Source organism: Leuciscus leuciscus (assembly GCF_965113295.1).
Source record: "Leuciscus leuciscus genome assembly, chromosome: 1".
Classification (NCBI taxonomy): Eukaryota; Metazoa; Chordata; class Actinopteri; order Cypriniformes; family Leuciscidae; genus Leuciscus; species Leuciscus leuciscus.
The window spans coordinates 2,201,787-2,222,778 of record NC_138725.1 but is presented as its reverse complement, the minus strand read 5'-3'; the positions used below and the strand labels follow the sequence as shown (position 1 = coordinate 2,222,778).

General features: G+C 39.6%; 2 protein-coding genes across 2 annotated transcripts in view; one reads left to right on the top strand and one right to left on the bottom strand.

The window, feature by feature from the left end:
• fam234b (family with sequence similarity 234 member B) overlaps positions 1-20,992 on the top strand; it is a 208,300-nt gene that overhangs the window by 121,839 nt on the left and 65,469 nt on the right. The window lies entirely within an intron of this gene.
• Positions 53-20,633, bottom strand: LOC309480337 (uncharacterized protein). The gene is made up of 7 exons (XM_082144762.1): positions 19,955-20,633; positions 19,663-19,837; positions 18,957-19,274; positions 18,515-18,859; positions 7,755-7,814; positions 7,555-7,634; positions 53-7,443 (listed from the first exon to the last, which is right to left on the bottom strand). The coding sequence occupies exons 2-6, from the start codon at positions 19,721-19,723 to the stop codon at positions 7,588-7,590; spliced, it is 831 nt and encodes a 276-aa protein (XP_082000888.1). The 5' UTR covers positions 19,724-19,837; positions 19,955-20,633; the 3' UTR covers positions 53-7,443; positions 7,555-7,587.

The following is a 20,992-nucleotide window of genomic DNA, read 5'->3' as shown; positions in this document are numbered from 1 at the left end:
TATTCTCAATATATATGATGCCACTTGGAAATATTATAAGGAAACATGGAATTAGTTTCCATTGTTATGCTGATGACACTCAAATCTATATTTCATCACGGCCGGATGAAAATGCTAAATTATCCAAATTGACAGAGTGTGTTAAAGATATAAAAGATTGGATGACGCGTCATTTTCTTTTATTAAATCCAGACAAGACAGAGGTAATACTTACCGGTTCAAAAAAACGCCCACAGAACCTCTCACAATACAACTTTGACATCGTAGGATGTCCTGTTACTTTATCCTCTACAGTAAAAGACCTGGGTGTTATACTCGACTGTAACCTGTCTTTTGAAAATCATATTTCGTATGTTACAAAAACAGCCTTTTTCCACCTTAGAAACATTGCTAAGCTACGTAATATGCTATCAGTTTCTGATGCAGAAAAGTTAGTTCATGCATTCATGACCTCGAGACTAGATTACTGTAATGCTTTATTAGCTGGTTGTCCTGCATCCTCAGTAAACAAGCTACAGTTAGTCCAAAATGCCGCCGCTAGAGTTCTTACTAGATCAAGAAAATATGATCATATAACACCGATTTTATCATCACTACATTGGCTACCTATAAAGTTCCGTATTAATTCTAAGGTATTGCTACTGACTTATAAAGCCCTAAACGGCTTAGCTCAAGTCTATTTAACGGATCTTCTATCGCCCTATAATCCATCGCGCTCTTTAAGATCAATAAATTCGAGGCTTTTGGTCATACCTAGGATATCCAGATCCACCAAAGGAGGGAGAGCATTTTCACATTTAGCTCCAAAACTCTGGAATAGCCTTCCTGATACTGTTCGTTGCTCAGACTCGCTCTCCCAGTTTAAAACTAGATTAAAGACGCATCTTTTCGGCCAGGCATTCATATAATATTTTTAATCTTACAGTTCAAACTACAATCCGGCCTCTGGTTCATAAATGCCAGAGGAGAACTGGCCCCCGACTGAGCCTGGGTTCTCCCAAGGTTTTTTTTTCTCCATTAGGTCACCTGATGCAGTTTCAGGTCACCATTAGGTCACTTGATGGAGTTTTTTCGGTTCCTTGCCACTGTTGCCTTTGGCTTGCTCAGTTGGGGATATTTTGGGGATATTTTATTTTATTTTATCAATCAATAAAGTCCACTAGAAACAAACCTTGTTGTATTATTTTATTTTAATTTAATACTGTGAAGCTGCTTTGATACAATCTGTATTGTGAAAAGCGCTATACAAATATACTTGATTTGATTTGATTTGATTTAAAATCAGCATTGAATTGCGACAGTTTTGAAATTGGTATTTTTGGTACAGAGTGAGAAGCATGAGTTTTTTTTAGATTTTAAGATCGTTCTAACTGCATAGATGAGCGAATGATCTGAAATAGCCACATCCATGACATCAGACATTGCATATTTTGAGGGCTGATTTGTGAGAAAAAGATCCAGAATGGAGCTGCGCGTTTTACCAATTCTTGTTGGATCCTTAATTAATTGATACAGTCCAAGTTTTATTGCAATATTTTTTAAAGATTTCGATGAGCTATCATTCCAGTCAAGATTGATATCGCCCAGAATTACAAGCTCCTTTGTTGTAACAGATTTAATTATGTCAGTAAGCTGGGATAGATAAGAACTGTCACTGACATTAGGGGGTTTGTAGGTAACAATAATGGTAATTGCATGTTGAGGTGTAAAATGTACGATCAATTTTAATGTTTCAGTTTCGGTTTCAATTTTTGATATTAAGTGTGCATATTTCCGATTCACATAGAAGGCCACTCCGCCGCCGATCTTGCTAATTGCTAAAGATGGCAGATTCTACGCCTGTTTCTCCAGACAAGATGGCCGCCATGCCCTTGCAAGAGACTGTAGCGCCCCCAGAGGCTGTAAGCTCGATGCCACAGCCTCCCATCATAAACGGAGGAAGAGGAGGAAGCAGGCATCCACCGTCCCTCAAGGCCTGGAGGCCATCCCCGAGCAGCCCGCGGTCATCCCCAAGCAGACCGCTGTTGTCCCAGAGGCCGTCCCCGAGCAGCCCGCTGTCGTCCCGGAGGCCGTCCCCAAGCTGCTCGCCCTGCCGGCTCCGCCCAAGCTGCTCGCCCTGCTGGCTCCGCTCATGATGCCTGCCATGCTTGCTCCGCTCAAGCTTCCGGCTCCGCCCCAGGCGGCAGGTTCCGTACTGGCCGTCTGCACAGCCGGTTCCGCCCTGGCCTCCTGAATGGCAGGTTCCGCCCTGGCCGTCTGCACAGCCTGCTCCGCACTGGTGTCCCAAATGGCAGGTTCCGTCCTAGCCGTATGCACAGCCTGCTCCGCACTGGCCTCCCGAATGTCAGGTTCCGCCATGGCCACCCAAATGGCAGGTTCCTCCCTGGCCGTCTGCACAGCCTGCTCCGCACTGGTCTCCCGAATGGCAGGTTCCGCCCTGTCCGCCCTGGCCGTCTGCACGGTCTGCTCCGCCCTGGACCCCTGAACGTTCTGATCCGCCCCGGCCCACTGAATGGCCTGTTCTGCCACCTGTTAAGCCATCATCTCCTGTTCTTGTTCCCCTCCATGGACCTGGCCCCCCATCCCTCCCCCTGATCCTCCACCATTCCACCTCCCTCCTGGACTCTTGTTTTTTCAGAGGAGCATCTGGTAGCCGCTCCTTAGAGGGGGGGTAATGTCACAGTGTCTGGTTGGTGTACCCTGGGTGTCCACTAGAGGTCTCTTCCCCATACCGTCACCACCACATCATGAACTGCATTTCCCATAATCCTTTGTCTGAACTCATCGCTGTTCATTGCACACAGCTGTTCCCACTCACATTGTTTGTATCTGTCTATTTATACCCTGTCTGTTTCAGTTATTGTCATGGAGTCCTTGTTTTATGTCAGATTGCACTTCTGAGTTCCATTTCTGTTTTGTTTCTTGTTTTTGGACTGTCTTTGTATGGATTTTGACCTTTTGCCTGGCTGGTTTATGATTACGGATTACCCTATTAAACTGCACATGGAGTGTGTGCATCCCTTACCCTTTTTGTGTGCATCCCGTGACAATGCCTTTGTCCAAAGCGACTTACAAATGAGGAATACAGCAAGCGAGTAATCATGAAGAGGCAAAAACAACGCAAGAAGTGCTCAAAATACAAAGTGCGTCATCACCATAGCAATAGTAAGAGAAACCATGAGCCTGAGATGGAGAAGAGGAGGGGTCCAAGCACTGAACCCTGGGGAACCCCTGTGGTCAGCTGATGTGCTATGGATACCTCGCCTCTCCATGCGACCCTGAAGGATCTACCTGTGAGATAGGACTCAAACCAGTGGAGAGGAGTACCTGTGATACTCAGGGATGAGAGGATGGACAGAAGGATCTGATGATTCACAGTGTCAAAAGCAGCAGACAGATCCAGGAGAATGAGAACTGATGATTTGGAAGCAGCTTTGGTGATCCACAGGGCTTCTGTGACCGACATTAATTCCATCTCAGTTGAATGCCCTTTCTTGAAGCCAGATTGGTTGACATCCAGCTGGTTATTCTGAGACAGGAAAGATGACACTTGGTTGAAAGCAACTCGTTCAAGTGTTTTTGCTATGAATGGTAGGAGAGAGACAGGTCTGTAACTCTCTCTGAGTGATGTGTTTAATGTGGGTTTTTTTAAGCAGTGGAGTTACCCGAGCCTGCTTGAATGCTGTAGAGGAAATGCCAGTATGGAGGGATGAGTTGATGTGTGTGAGTGCTGGTAGAAGTGTGGGAGAGACGGCTTGTAGAAGGTGTGAGGGGATGGGGTCTAGAGGGCAGGTGGTAGGATGACTGGAGATTAGGCCCAAACTCGAGGCACGATGCGTCCACTGAAAGAGCAGATCAGACAGATCGCCAACTCTCTGGACCGATGCCAGAACCAGCAGAAGGGCTGTCTTTAAATTCATCAACTGGGTTCAGAGATGATCACGGCTCTATTGTGGTCAAACTGTGAGTTCTCTCACTCAGCAGTAACATGTTTCCCAACCTCAACAGTGAGATCACAGCTATTAAAACACTACGGAAATCATGTAATGTCACATTTAGAGCACAGCCCACAGACACCTCGCTGTAAAGAGAAATCATTATTATATAGATGATTTAATGGGAATGATCTAAAAGAGTAAAACTGTCCTCATTTTCTAGCCTGCACTGTGTTTCACAAACAACAGTCTATTTTAGCCCATTATGGCCCATGTCGGAAGTCACTTTTAGGAATTGAATGGCTTAGATCTGAACTATTTCACAATGACAGTATGTATGAAGCCAGAGTCAAAATTAATCTCTGAAAGTTTTGTCTGTTTTCTCACCTGAACTCTTGATAGTGTATGTGTCTGTGGTCTTGACTTTTGTTTTCTCAATATTTTATTTAAAAGTACTTAAAGTTTCTATTTCACTTACAAGACTTTGTGGTTATTTTAGTCTGTTCATAAGCACACCAATATTGAGATAAGGTTTATTGAAATAAAGTTAATAATATTCAGAGGCTACTTAGAGAGATCTAAAAATAAACTAACCCAGGACCCCTCCCGCTTAAATCTAAGGGAGAGGGCGCTACATGTGTATATGTTAAAGTATCATGAACCATGTAATACACATGTTGGCGCTGTCACACTCCTGACAATCTGAGTGTGTAAATCATGCTAGAGTTGATATTTATTGACACTATACCACAGTTAAGTGTCTTTACATGTGTGAAACATGTCTGAGAAGTGCATATTGTGAACCGCACTGGCTCAACACACATCTACTCTGAACACAAGGATATTCTTTTTCACACGAGAGAATTACTGTTAGTTTCACTTCCTTATTTTAGCAGTTTCCTGCATGCCGTTAAATTCTAGAAATAAAATCATTACATTATTAGTGATAAAATTGTTTTGTTACTTAAAAGTTATCCACTATCAATGACTCCTGAATTATGAAACAGTTTTTAAAGTATTTTAAAAGTAATTATTAGCATCAGTTCCAGTTTGGTCAAACAGAAAGTATATGCACACACTACATGAGGGTCTCTAAAGAAGAGATTCATCTGTCTCAGGGAGTGTTGCTACACAACACATGGATTATAATGTGCTGTTTCCTCTGAGGAACAAAGTTTAGATCCAGCCTCCTTTATCAACACTACAGATGTTCTGGAAGATAGATCTGGGATGTATTTCTCAAGCACCACTGATTTAACTTTCGCCTCCCTGAACTTCTGGATCCCTGTCTCAATGGTGTTATTAAAAGCCCGGAAGACTTTTATTCCTCTTTGAGCCCAAAAGGTTTACCCACAGATGCCACTCAATGGCAACTATTGCAGGAAGAGAGCGGCCGATGGTTCAGGACTTCAGGAGGTTTATGGAGCGCCGGAGCTCCAGGACTGCATCTGGAGACACTCCCTCATCTTGATGAGGTCCTTCATTTAGTGGGCTTGCAACATCGCCTTGGTGTGCAACAGGAATCGCCTCCAGCCGGGCCCACTGCCACACATGCCTGGCAAGGAATCACTCCTCTAATCTATCTGGAGGAGACTCTTTTCCACCGGCCATGGCAAGGGTCATCATGTCCAACTCCTGGAGAGAGGGAGGAGGCAGGCTTACTTAAAACATCATCTCAACTCTCCTCAGAGATAGACCGGGCCAACAACATGCTCTCTGCCGGATCGGGCCTGCCGATGCTTCTGGTTTGGGCATGAGGAACTAGCGGCTGAGTATTGATAAAGGAAGAGATCCGACTCAAACTCCTCTGCCAGCTCCACCTGCGAGCCTCATAAACAAAGCAGTGGGACTGGACCGCTATGTGCAAATGCTTTGCTCTCATCCCTCTTAAAGAGAGCCAGATGGGAGCGGAGCTTCTTCACTGTGAATCGATCGCATTGAGTACAGCCAGACCCTCGAGAGTTAACCCACCTTGCTTTGCTCCAAAACAGATCACACATCATCAGGCGTAGTGGAGCATTTCCATGACGTGATGAATGGTGGCTCCACCCAATGGTGGCTGGTAATCGGCCATCTGTGTGACACTTTTCCTTAAAAACACAGCATGCAGGGTAAACACACACGCACACACACACACGGCTTTCTGAAGACAAAAGAGCTGATGATGTTTTACACCCTATCAGGGCACCTGTGATGTCATCTGACTGCTGTAGCCAATCAGAAATCGAATTTCTTCTTCCTTTCACTGCTCATCTAACAGACATTTCTTGCTGGATGAAGGACCTTCAACTAAACCTTGATGAGACAGAACTGCTCATGGTGTCGGCCAACCCAACTCTTCATCACAACTTCTACACTCAGCTATTGATGATCAGTTGAACTTCACAGACCATATTGCTAGAACTGCAGATTAGCCTTATACAACATTAGGAGGATCAGGCTCTTCCTATCGGAGCTTCACAACTCCCTGTCCAAGTGCTTGTTCTCTCCAGACTGGACTATTGTAATGCTCTCTCCTTCCAGCATCACTGTCAAACCTCTGCAACTGATCCAGATGCTGCAGCAAGAGTGTGTTTATCGAGCCGAAGAGACGCACGTCACTCCTCTCCTCATAAACCTGCACTGGTTTCCAACAGCCACTCACACCAGATTCAAGGCCCTGATGTTTTCCTACAGAACAACCACTGGCTCTGCTCCTCTACACCTAAACTCACTACTCCAGACCGATGTGTCTCCATAAGCTTGTGTTCTGCAAGTGAACGGTGTCTTGTGGTGCATCCTCTCAAAGAGACACAGAATCACTTTCTCAGACCTTCACCTGGACTGATCCTGCTGGAGGAACGACCTGCCGAACTCAACCTGAGCTGATGAGGCTTTAGCCATCTTCAAGAAACGGCTGAAAACGCATATATTTCATCAACACTCGACCCATTAATACTCACACTTACTCTCCTATATTACAATACATTACAAGCTCATGAAGGGGAACAAACATCTCAGGAAAGGAGACTTATTAAACACAACTGCAGAGGTTTTATTAATAAAATTATAGCAATCATTCAAAATGAAAAAAGATGCTGAAAACAGGAATGAACAGACAAGATCCAAGAATCCTCAAATCAGCTCCATCACACAGAACAGAGAGAGATTATACAGTCTGAGTCTGTCCATTACTGTATTAATATTATATTTAAAGCAGTTAACATATGAAGCGCAAGAGAATGACTTTCAACACTGTAGGCAAATATATCCATAACATCCATATAAATGAAAATAAATCTGGCTTTTTATATGTAAAAAAACATTTTAATCTAAACTTGATTATGTCACTATAAGTGCTCAGAGTTTTTTCTCTGTTTTCTGAGAAGAAGAAAATAAAACAATGAACAATCCTCTGTAAGCTTTTGCTATTGTAAATATTGCTGCAGATTGGCTCTAAACTCATCAGTATTTTATTGTAATATTGTCGGCATCTCTATTTCCTCTGGGTGCTTCGAGTCCTTCCTCCCTGCAAAATAAAAGCATTGACTGACCTCTCGTATGTGTTTTTATCATGATTGCAGATTGTTCCAGATCAGATGAGTGTGAATCATCAGATTGTGTGCGGCTCAAAACTCACCAGCTCTTCTTGCACAGATGATCTGAAGAAGAATCACAGTAGGAGCAGCAAAACTGCGATCTCAACAATAATCACAATCACTGCAGGAAACATGAGAGGAAGAAGAGAAACTGTACATGACTGAAGTCAATTTACAGCATTTACAGACTGACTGATAGTTTAATGTTATAAAGCTGTCAGTATAAATGAACGTGTCGTACCTCTGTATAATGATCCAGCAGTCACACTGACTTCAGTTTCTGATGCTGTATCAGCTGGATCTGTGGATCACGTCTGTTAGTTCAATTCAACACATAATGCCACATATACACAACATCATCATCACATAATACTGGAGCTTCAAATCACAGAAATGATGAATATGTGCACGAGTCTGTCATCTATTATCTTCTTACTTCACTCTCGAGCTGTCAGGAGGAGAATGACTATCGCCATTCACCAAAAATAAATCTATTTATTATTTATTTAACATCATATGTTCATATCGATCATGACATGCAGTTTGTGTTCCATCATCACAGTTTACAGTGGCAGTAGTTGAGAAGAGACTGTACTGTATTACTGTATAACTGTATTACTGTATAATTTATTCCTGGTTTATATGAGAGTGAAACACAGTTGAGCTTCTGCAAATAAACCTTCAGCTTGAATGAAGGACATAAGCCTTATAATTCCTAAACCCGACCTCCTACATGGGTCATACTAGGCTTTAATTCTGTAATGATGTCGCAGACGCTGAGGGATCCATTTGCAGCTTTTATTAGAATGGTCAACAGGCAGGGTATATCAACAGCAAACAGATCAATGGAGAGAACACAGAGCAAAACGAGGTCACAGGCAGAAATCAGGGCAGGCAGCAAAAGGCAAAGTCCAATAAGCAATCCGGGTCAAGGCAGGCAGAGAACAAACAGAAGTCGGGGTACACAGTCCTAGGTCAGTAATCAGATCAGCAAACACAGAGATAAACACTTCGAATTGAAAGCCGGGGCAATGCAATACTTCGCAGAGAACTGAAGAATGAAAGAGGTTTATATGGGTGTGTGTGAATGAGCTGCAGGTGTATGAGTCACAGGTGAATGAGATGATGAGTGCTGATGAGTCCCGGCAGTGAGTATGGGAAATGTAGTTTGTGAGGAAGTGATCATAGTCTATTGTGGAGCGCCCTCTGGTGGCTCTCGAAGGCCCCCCCCCTAATACAGATCCCTGCGGCACTCCATAGTTTACTGGAGTTGTGATCGATTTTTCTCCATTTAAATAGACAAAATGGTAGCGGTCAGATAGGTATGATTTGAACCAGCTTAATGCTTGTCCTTGAACACCAGTATAATTTAGTAGTCGATCTAAGAGTATTGTGTGATCTATAGTATCGAACGCAGCACTAAGATCAAGTAAAACTAGTATTGAGATACAGCCTTGGTCAGAAGCTAAGAGTAAATCATTTGTGATTTTAACGAGTGCAGTTTCAGTGCTATGATGCGGTCTGAATCCAGACTGAAACTTTTCATAGATATCATTTTGTTGCAAGAAAGAGCCCAGTTGAGCGGACACCACTTTTTCTAATATTTTAGACATAAATGGAAGATTTGAAATGGGTCTATAATTTGCTAGATTATTATGATCTAATTGTGGTTTCTTAATGAGAGGTTTTATAACTGCCAGTTTAAATGTTCTTGGAACATGACCTAAAGATAAAGACGAGTTAATAATATTGAGGAGAGGCTCTTCCACTACAGGTAACACTTCTTTCAGTAGTTTAGTTGGTATAGGATCTTGTTTTCTATTAGTTTGCGGAGGTGCTCAGCCCTGGCCGCTTTTAGGGCCTTTTTATAACGTGACATACTGTCTTTCCACGCGATTCTAAAGACCTCTAAATTAGTTTGTTTCCATTTACGCTCTAAAATACGGGTTTCTCTCTTTAAAACATGCGTAGTATTGTTATACCATGGTGCTTTATTTTTCTCTCTGACCTTTTTTAACCCTCTGGAGTCTGAGCGTTTTTTTGGGCCCTTGAGATGTTCTGACATGCTCTGACATTTGTGCTTTTTTCAGTTGCTTATAAACATATTAATGGCAAAGGTGTAAATTCACTCTATATAGCACAAACAGGACTACAATAATATGTGAGCCACATGTATGTACATGTTTTCATTTTTGAGAGAATAATGTTTATGCGTGGTTATCGAAAAAACAAAAAATTAAAGTTTTTGAAATAAGGCCACAAAACACATACTAAATATGTGGCAATAAGACTTTTGACTAATGGATGTCGTCGCCTATAGTTTTTTCTTCAAAATTATGTGAAAATAGTCTTGCTTTATCGTTCACATAAAACCATACATTGATTTAAATTGATGTAAAACAGGTTTTGCTTGGAAAGCCAATATGCGAGGGGGCGTGAACGAGGAGTGGTTTACACCTTAGAATACAATGTCCCACCCACTCTGCATAATGATGAGCCATTCACTCAGGTGTGACACTGACTGAGCCACAATGCAAGGACAAAAGATATATTTAGAAGAAGACTTATATTGACCATTTAAGATTTTGCTTACATCTATCTTGTAAATATGTTTTGCTATTTTATTAAAACGGTTACAATTACAACAATAATTACAATTTCAACAATATTTCAAGTGTACTCTTTCTTTGTAAAAAAAATGATTATAGGCCTACATTTTATCTATGTATTCATTAGTTTGAATAACCAACATTGGCACAGCTAACATCTTAGTTGATGACTTTATTTTTGACAAAAATAGTATTTTATATATAGAAATTGCTAAACAAAAGCTTATTTGATGTGGCAGTATATTCTACAGTAAAAACTGTACCCAAATCTAGTCAACAAAATGTTGTCTTTCATATTTCGTCTGACTGTAACGTTGTTTTCATGAAATATTAGGGCATATTGTTAATTTGCAGTTTAATACGTTGCTTATACAAATAGCCTACATTTTATTTCAACATTCAGTCGATGTTTACTCATCTCAGTATAGCAATACAGTTTGCTAAAACATCATCATTCATTCACACACGCGATTTAAATTTAAACTGTCTTTGCCAGCTGTGGTAAACAGCGCGCATCTTTGCCGTTTATTCATTCATAAACAGAAACCCACGTGAAGAAATTCATGTGAGAAGGAAAAAACGTACAGTATTCCTCAGCTCGCTCCTCGATATACCCGCACTTCTGAGGGACATTTTCCATTAGTATTATTCCTCACAGCGCTGCAAGACGGTGTAAACAATGATCTAAATAAACTTGTGTGTTTTCTCGAGCTGATGGGGGCGTTCACAGGATTGCCTCAGCCATTTGCGTTTGAATAGCGCGCGCTCTCCGTGGGCGTGTCACATTACATCTGAATTAGCTGTAATGAGGTCGACTGGAATCGCTCTCTTTTAATACAGATTTCACAAGATGAGAATATTTGTTTTTTATATAAATTACTTCATTTAAAAGAAGAGAATTCAAGCTTCATGCCTGTGTGTCTGTATGTCTGTTTGACTGAGTATTCGCTGAGCTACAGTTCATTTTCGGACGCGTTTCAGAATGGACTACACTGGCAGAGAGAAGGCAGAACTCGCTTCGTGTTTATTTTTCTTTATTTGGCAAAAAGCACAACACTTTGTTTTTATTGTGAGTATACACAAAAATAATACACATTTAACAGAATCGATTGATGTATGAAACTCCTATGGAAAATCAAAGTCAACAGAGTATTTATGAGTTTCTTTTACACTGATAAAAAAAAAGCGAGCTGGTATCGCCGGCGATACCGTCGACCTCAGGGGGTTAATAATTAATACTTCTCTACTGAGCGGCGTATTTCCCAAGTCTCTTAAAACAGCCGTTGTAAAGCCTTTGCTTAAAGGGCATATTGCAGGTTAGAAGACCCAATGAGTCAATGTATAGAAAAATAATGTAGGAACTAGATTTTCTTTAAAAAAAAACGTCTAAATGCGCTACAGTGGCTTCTGGAGTCGTTTTTGTGAGAAAATTTTACTTCCGCATCTGAAAATGGGTGTGGCGGGCGTGACGTAGCACGAGGGAGAGCGGTCGATTCAAACAACAGTATAAGAAATAATGGATCGCAAGACGTTTCGGACGCTGAGGAAATTGTTCATACTTACTTGTATGACGGAGCACAGCTATACAATTATGAGCCTGCTAGGCAGCCAAGAAAGCAGGGACAGGCCAGGAATAATGTTAGACAGAACAACGGTCAGAGGAGACAAATTGAGTTGTGGTGTGAGGAGATAGTGAAGAACAGGGCAGGTGTCTTGGTGAGAGACCAGAGTTAGCTTATAGATACGTTTCCTTGAAATTTCCTTGAATAATTTTTTTATTTTTTATTAAAACTAACATCATAAATATGATTTTTTTTTTTTACTTTGAGCAATGATGGAGCTATAGGCTACTTGACTCTTCTTAGAAGCAAATAAAAGAAAACAACTCCTTGGACAAAATGAAATGTAATATTGGTAGTATAAACAAAGGTTTATTTTAGTTCAGATTAACATTTGAGGGCAGCAATTGTATTCATAATGTCAAAATAAAACCGACGTAATGTAAATTGAAAGCATTTTATCCTATTATTCCTGCCAAACGTCCATGGTTGCAGACAGTAGTGTTACTACAGTAAATCCATGGTGAATGTTGCTGATCTGTGGACACTGGATAGTTCATTCATTGCACAGTTTATTCCTGGTTTCCACGTCAGCGCTGTTTGATCCGTTAATAACAGAGAAATGTGAATATTTCTCACTAGATCTCGCAGCGATGTTATTACTTCAGTGGCAAATTCAAATGCTTTATTTACTGGATCTCGCAGTAACAGTGTTGCTTGATCAGGCTCGCGCTGCACTGGTCCAAACTGATAAACGGTCCACACAAACACAATAACGAGTAGATCAGTTTTCGTTTTCCGAAGCCGACACGGAAGAGAAATCCCGTCTCTTCACCTGCACAAACCGCGCCGAGGCACGAAAGATAGCACCGTCTCTTTTCTTGTTAGGAAACCGGTGGACTCGATGTCTTGACAGGCTGGAGTTTTTGCAAGCTCCACAAACACAATAATTTACCATGACGATGATAAATTGAAATACAAAAACTACTGAAAACACACTGACTCACGACCGCTCTTACTGAATACCAACCTACTCTGCACTGAGCTGCGGCAGAGCACAGCACACATCTCCCTCATGTGACGTAAAATGACGCAATGTTGAAAAAAAGCGTTTTTTACGAGCAGTCAAAGAAACGCTCACTTTATCTACTAAATTGGTGTCCTTATGTCGTTTTAAAACATTTTAAATCCTGCATTATCTTTTCATATGATATTTTCATTCACGGTTATATATTCATTTTGTTTTTGTTTTTTACCTGCAATATGCCCTTTAAAAAGAACAACCTGGATGGGTCTGTCCTTAACAACTACAGACCCATATCAAATCTACCTTTCATCTGCAAAATAATTGAAAAAATTGTTTTCAATCAAATATCTGCTTTTCTGACCTCAACTTCCTGTCTTGATCTATATCAGTCAGGTTTTAGAGAATACCATAGCACTGAAACAGCCTTGGTTAAAGTAGTCAACGACATTTGGCTAAATAATGACGCTGGAAAAAACACTGTTCTTATGCTGTTGGACCTCAATGCGGCGTTCGACACTGTTGACCACAGCATACTAGTAGAAAGACTTGAATGCTGTGTGGGTCTCTCTGGCTCAGTCATCTGCTGGCTAAAGTCTTATTTAGAGGACAGGAGTTTCTATGTGTCTATTGGTCATCATGAAGGACCATTCCATTAGTTACCATAGTTACGCAGATGGACACACAGTTATACCTATCCTTGTCTCCCAATGAGTTTGCTCCCCTTGAATCCCTTTATCATTGCCTTAATCAAGTTCATGACTGGATGGCTAAAAATCTTCTTAAATTAAATACAGACAAAACTGAAGTAATTATCTTTGGAAAAAAGGATCAGAGACTAAAGACTGCCACACTATTGGGAATGGAAGGTTTTGAGGTAGCGGAAATCGTGAAGAACCTCGGGGTCATTATTGACAGTGACCTAAGCTTTAATAGCCACACGAAGGCAGTCACAAAATCAGCTTTCTATCACCTAAAAAACATTGCGAAGGTTAAAAACTTCATATTACCGGTAGACTTAGAGAAGCTTATTCATCCTAAAAAGACAATAAAACCTCTTCAAATGATAGCACTGAAACAGCCTTGGTTAAAGTAGTCAACGACATTTGGCTAAATAATGACGCTGTAAAAAACACTGTTCTTATGCTGTTGGACCTCAGTGCGGCGTTCGACACTGTTGACCACAGCATACTAGTAGAAAGACTTGAATGCTGTGTGGGTCTCTCTGGCTCAGTCATCTGCTGGCTAAAGTCTTATTTAGAGGACAGGAGTTTCTATGTGTCTATTGGTCATCATGCCTCAGCTCCTATGTCCCTAACATGTGGTGTCCCTCAGGGTTCAATCCTTGGCCCTCTTTTGTTTAATTTGTACATGCTCCCGCTTGGCCAAATTATGAAGGACCATTCCATTATTTGGGACATTCTACCAGAAACGTACATTTCCACTTCCAAAAATCTTGGGGGGAAAAATATATTTTTCTTAAATCTGAACATTGAGTCATATGGAGGACATGTTAAACTATGAGAAACACATATCATGCCATCTCAGCATGTTTTTATGATTGAATAAAATACATTTTTATACACATCTCACCCCTAAAATGTCAGGCCCTGTCACAGACAAATTTGTATATGTTAGAATGGTTTCCTAATGAATTTCTTTGATACAAATAGCATTTTCTTATTGATCACATGTCCCTGATTGTATCTAACATGGTTTTATAATTCCTTTAAGAAATATAAGTAACTTTTCGGTCAACTGTAGTACACAAAATCACAGAATACAGGAGTATTTAGAGGCACCCATATAGTTGTAAAATAACTACCTTTACATAGGAGATTTTTACAAAAACATAGTAGTGGAAATATACCCCCACCTTCATCTACACAGTTAAAGAGATTAATTAATTAATATTTCCTCAAATAGTACACTTTTGTCATAATTTCCTGTGTGACAGGACTGACGGTACTGTGACAGGACTGACTTTATGGATTTTGATGATGCAGAAAAAGTTATGTTTTGTGTTCTTTATTTTAAGTTTTGATTGGCATTTCTTTTTTAAATTATTATTATAATTTTAATGTTAATGTAATATTATACTATGGTCAAATTCAGCCAAGGACATACATAATATTGCCAAAAGTATTGGGACAGCCCTCCAAATAATTGAATTCAGGTGTTCCAATCACTTTCATGGCCACAGTTGTATAAAAACCAAGCACCTGGGCCTTCATTTTACTATTGCATGTGTTAAATACATAATATATGCAATAAATGTAATAAAAAAGAACAATAACATTAATTTGTAAGGCCGTGTCACACAGGAATGTGACAGGGCCTGATGTGACAGGGCCTGACGGTTGGCCATTTTAAACTGCCATTACTCAGCCTGCTAGCATGCTAGCATAAAAACTGTTAACATGCAAGCAAGGAATTTCAGTAACCTTTTTAGACATGTTTTGGATTTAAAACATTTTCATTATTTTTTGGAATGTTTTACCGTGACAGGGCCTGACCCTTTAGCTCGTCTTCCTAAAAGAACCCATACAAAAACAAGCTTAAAATCATACAATTCAATGACAGAATTCAGCCTTGATCAATGTCAGCTTCACCTGGGACAAATGATGTCACTTCCTCTGAGTGATTCCCTTAAAGGCATATTTCACACATTTTATGTAGAGTTTTATGTAAACGTGACAGGACTGACCAAAACATGGGGACAGTTGTAAAATAGAATTTATTTGTAGAATTTATATATAATTTTATGTTTTTGATCAGTTGATGTGAATGATAACAGCTTAAACTTGTTATTGATGGAGTTTTTTTTTCCCTAAATATCAGTTTTTAGCATAACAAAACTATGAAAGACGTAGATCCAATTTGGCTGAGGACAAGGACATGGACAGGATTTGTAATTTTCAAAAGTGTTTTTAATAAAGAAAAAAATATCTGAGAACCTAATGAATGACATATTCCTTTACAGAACAACTCACAGAAATCAACTATGAGCCAGTTTTAGAATTTTTTGGATGAAATACTTTTTTATTCACTGTAACAATTTAAGGACAGATAATGTACGTTTCTGGTAGAATGTCCCATTTACCATAGTTACGCAGATGGACACACAGTTATACCTATCCTTGTCTCCCAATGAGTTTGCTCCCCTTGAATCCCTTTATCATTGCCTTAATCAAGTTCATGACTGGATGGCTAAAAATCTTCTTAAATTAAATACAGACAAAACTGAAGTAATTATCTTTGGAAAAAAGGATCAGAGACTAAAGACTGCCACACTATTGGGAATGGAAGGTTTTGAGGTAGCGGAAATCGTGAAGAACCTCGGGGTCATTATTGACAGTGACCTAAGCTTTAATAGCCACACGAAGGCAGTCACAAAATCAGCTTTCTATCACCTAAAAAACATTGCGAAGGTTAAAAACTTCATATTACCGGTAGACTTAGAGAAGCTTATTCATGCTTTTATCACCAGCAGGGTGGATTACTGTAACAGTCTTTTCACGGGTCTCCCTAAAAAGACAATAAAACCTCTTCAAATGATCCAAAATGCAGCAGCAAGGCTATTGACCAGAACCAAAAGAAAAGATCATATTACACCAATTTTAAAATCTCTACACAGGTTACCAGTGATTTATAGAATTGATTTTAAAGTCCTTTTTCTTGTTTTTAAATCACTAAATGGCCAATGACCTCTCTATATAGCAGAGATGTTTGAAACATATAGGGCCCTATTTTAACGATCTGAAACGCAAGTGTCAAAGCGCAAAGCGCAAGTAACTTTGTGGGCGGGTCTCGGCGCTGTTGCTATTTTCCCGGCGGGATGAATGACTCTTGCGCCAGGCGCAAATCTAAAATGGGTTGGTCTGAAGTAGCTTCATTATTCATAGGTGTGGTTTGGGTGTAACGTGAAATAAACCAATCAGAGTGTCATCTCACATTCCCTTTAAGAGCAGGCGCGCTTGTTCTAAAGCGGATTCCTATTATAACGGCGGATTTGCCAGGCGCGCGCCAGGAGCGGTTCACAGCCAAGGAGAGCAACGCTCTCGTCAGGGACGTTGGGGATGGAGAAACCCACCCAAATTAACTTCGGTTAAAAAGGCGTATGATAATTTGGGTAAATGAGTAAGCTAGATGTATGCTTTTATAATAAATTGTCTATCTATCTATCTATCTATCTATCTATCTATCTATCTATCTATCTATCGTAATAATGTATGATTTGCAAAAATGAAAACTGCTGCTTCTGTGAAGATGAGAGAATCAAAGTGTATGCGCGTTGTGCACACGCTACATTGATTATGGCCAAGCATGCGCCCTTAAAATAGCATATGAATAACATGCGCAACGTGCCACTGACTTTAAACAATTTTTTCCTGGTTAGTGGCGCAATTGTTTTCTAAACCTGCAAAATAGCAAGAAGGAACGTTCGGAACACGCCTCCTTTTTTGCGCTGAACCGCCCCCGGGAGCGCAAGTGTATTCCCTAGTTTAGCGACGTGCTTCTGTGGAGGGAAAAGCGCGCTTTGCGTGGGTGAAAAATAGGAATGATACATGCGTCGCTGTACAAAGTCAATTGCGCTGGGTGCAAGATAGGGCCCATAGCCCCTTAAGATCACTTAGATCAGCAGGAAAATTTCAACTGGTACAACCCAGCGCCCGTACCAAGCAGGGAGAGACAGCCTTTAGCTGCTATGCGGTCCGTCTCTGGAACCGTCTTCCTATAGACATTAAGACCTCTCCCACTATCTCCATTTTCAAATCCAGACTAAAAACAAAACTCTTCTATGATGCTTTCCACTAACCCTCCTTTGTACCTGTGGTCTGTAAGCAAACAACACACTCTCCAGAATAAACTATTAGTCTTTATCAGAGAGCTGTTCAAATCACTGACACACTCTTAATATGAAGATAATTCTTCATCATCAGATGTTTGAGTGACACTATGTCCAGTATCAGGAATAATACAGTATGATCTGTGTGTATCAATACACAACTCTGAGATCACAACGTGAATGTGTGCAAGAATAAACTGAGCATGTTCAAATGAACTCTTTCCAGACTAGTAATATATATTACTATATTAAAACACAGTAATATATAAAACACAATAAAAAATTATTTAAAGAGAAGGCTTATATTGACCTTTGAAGTTTTTGTTTACATCTATCCTTGTATATATTTTAGCTATTTTATTAAAAAGGTTATACAATTACAACAATTAAAATTTTAACAATATTTCCAGTGTAATCTTTCTTTGTAAAAATACATTTTATCATACGTATTTCAAAGTTAAGGATTCATTAGTTTGAATATCGCCTACATTGGAACAAACACTGTAACATCTTAGTTGATTATTTTTGACAAAACATATATATATATATATATTATATATTAAACACATGAGCAAAAATTGGCAACATTATAAGCTTATTTGATGTGGCAGTATTTTACAGTAAAAACTTTATAATCTATCCGATTTTTGTAGTCGATTTTTACTCATCTCAGTATAGCAATAGAGTTTGCTAAAAGCTGTTCATTCATTCACACACAGAAACACGATTCATTTTGAAACAGTATTTGTGTTCAGGGGGTTAATACACTCGTCTGATTTATGCAATATATCATGTATGACCCATGTAGGAGGCCAGTATTGGGAATTATAAGGATTGTTATGCAGTTTATGACTTTGACCACTAATATTTTACAACTCCAAAACGTATGAAGCCATCAGAAAGAGTAGAGCCAATCTGTGGAAGTTTTCACAAATCTGTCAGAAAAGAGTGTTTTCTCACCTGAATACTTGACAGTGTATCTGACTGAGGTCTGGAGTTGATTTCTGTGAGTAAGCTGACATCTCCACTCTCTGTTGTCATCTTCATTCAGGAGTGTTGTAGTCAGAGTGATGATACAGTGATATCGATCTGATGATGATAATATCTGATATCTGGAGTCTGTCTTCAGATCAACACCAGCCTGATTCACCCACAACAGCTCAAATCCCCCATAACGGACCCAAGCATCACAGGACTCTACAAAATTTGAATACAACTGACAGGAGAGAGTCACAGAGCGGCCTGGACTGATCTCAGTCTGTGAGGATGAAGATGTTGAAGATAATGATGATGAAGACACTGAAACTGAACACAAGACACAAATCACAGACTCTTCAATCATCATCTGAGTTTAAAGGGAGAATCTGCACTTTTTAAATTGACCACATAATCATAAACTTACCATGAAGAACATGCAGATAAACATCAGCATCAGGTCCTTGTTCTCCATTCACATATTGTCTGCAGGTGTAATATCCATAATCTTCTCCTGTGACGTTCTTGATGTTCAGAGAGCAGTCAGACTCCAGACTCAGTCTCTCATGTCTCTCTGTGTCTTTATTCTTTATCCCTCTAGTAATCAGTTCAACTTCTGAATAACTGAAGCTGTTCTTGTTGGTCCATGTAGTTGATTTGCAGTCAGAAAGAGTTTTATTACAGGACAGAGAGACATTTTCACCAGAACTGATGAACACATGATCATAATACACTCCACTGGTTCCTGAAACACATTATATCTCAGTGATCATTATGATATATATTAATAAATGAAACCATAAAACACACCAGCGTAAAAAGCAGAAGTTTTAAATCAGTATTTTTCCTGACTTAAAGCAAACAACACACTCTCCAGAATAAACTATTAGTCTTTATCAGAGAGCTGTTCAAATCACTGACACACTCTTAATATGAAGATAATTCTTCATCATCAGATGTTTGAGTGACACTATGTCCAGTATCAGGAATAATACAGTATGATCTGTGTGTATCAATACACAACTCTGAGATCACAACGTGAATGTGTGCAAGAATAAACTGAGCATGTTCAAATGAACTCTTTCCAGACTAATTCCACTAAATGTCTTTAGAGAAAATACAGATTTCTTTACCTGTGAGAAGTGAAGAGAGAATGATCAGTCCCAGCAGACACAGATCACACTTATCAGCCATTTTCTGTTTCTGTCAGTCTTCCTCTTCATTATATATAGTTACAGCTCCTCCTTTAAACATCATCAGCTCCTCCTGTGGTTATTAACTTCCTCTCATCTGACCAACCAACCATCACTGCTGAAATAAACATAAAGCCTAATGTTGCAGTGCATGATGGGAACCATCCAATCAAAGCTCTCCCAAAATAATCATTATTGCTAATATAGCGTATAACTGTTGAGCTAAGTGAACCTGAAGGTAGTGATGGTGAGATGAAGCTTCATGAAGCTTTAAAGCTTTCCAGCCTGATGTGTGTAAAAGTGGTTGATTTCTCCAGGTTTGGAATGCACACAGCGACACCTGCTGGTCAATGCTGATATCATGCAGAACAAATCCTCAGTGGTGTGTTATGGAGATTAATTTGACTTCATGCAGGGCTGCCAATGCTGAGAATCAGGCAATCGACACTTTTCACTCGCTCTCACGACACACATCCAGTTTCTCACGCAGAGGAAAATCATGAAGCAAAGAGGACTGACACCGACAGACAACGTTACTATTGATATGAAACACACTCTCATCTCTCAGATTCTGTCCATTTTATCACGAAATTCAACAATAAATACGGTTTTGGCGCTTGTAAATGTGACGTGACAGATCTCTGTATCTCCTGAACCGATCATCTCTTACTCTTCACTACTAGTTAATAGCAAATAAACACGAATGAACAATAGGTGTGTTGAAAGATACAGTACAACTTACCGAAATGTATATCCCTCATACATAATATCGATCAGTCAGTGTTTTTCACCCGTGGAAGAGCTCAATAACAGCTGGAGAACACTATAACCTACACGTGACGGCACATTTACCTCAGGAACATTAATGACCATAGCACGCTAGTTGGCTAGACAAAATAGCTAGATGAGTATTTTTTTTTTTTACATATTTTTTTACATATATCGTTAAATTATTATAACATTATAATAAAAACCCTATTATATTTCATTTGAGTTGTTATTTTTAACCTTTAATAATAATAAAAACTGACAGGGCATTATATTTACAGCATTAGGTGAGATATGTTTTTTTTCTTGAGAATAATTAACATGTATCTGTACCTAATATTTATCGAAATTTTATCGGATTCAAATCACAAGAAATGTATTGAAAATGTGTCAAGCAATAATAAAAACAGTAACCTACCAGTTATTGTACCATGTAAACATTGTAACAATATTTTTAGTACTTTTAGAGCACAACAGAAACTTTCCATATCATATTCTTCTG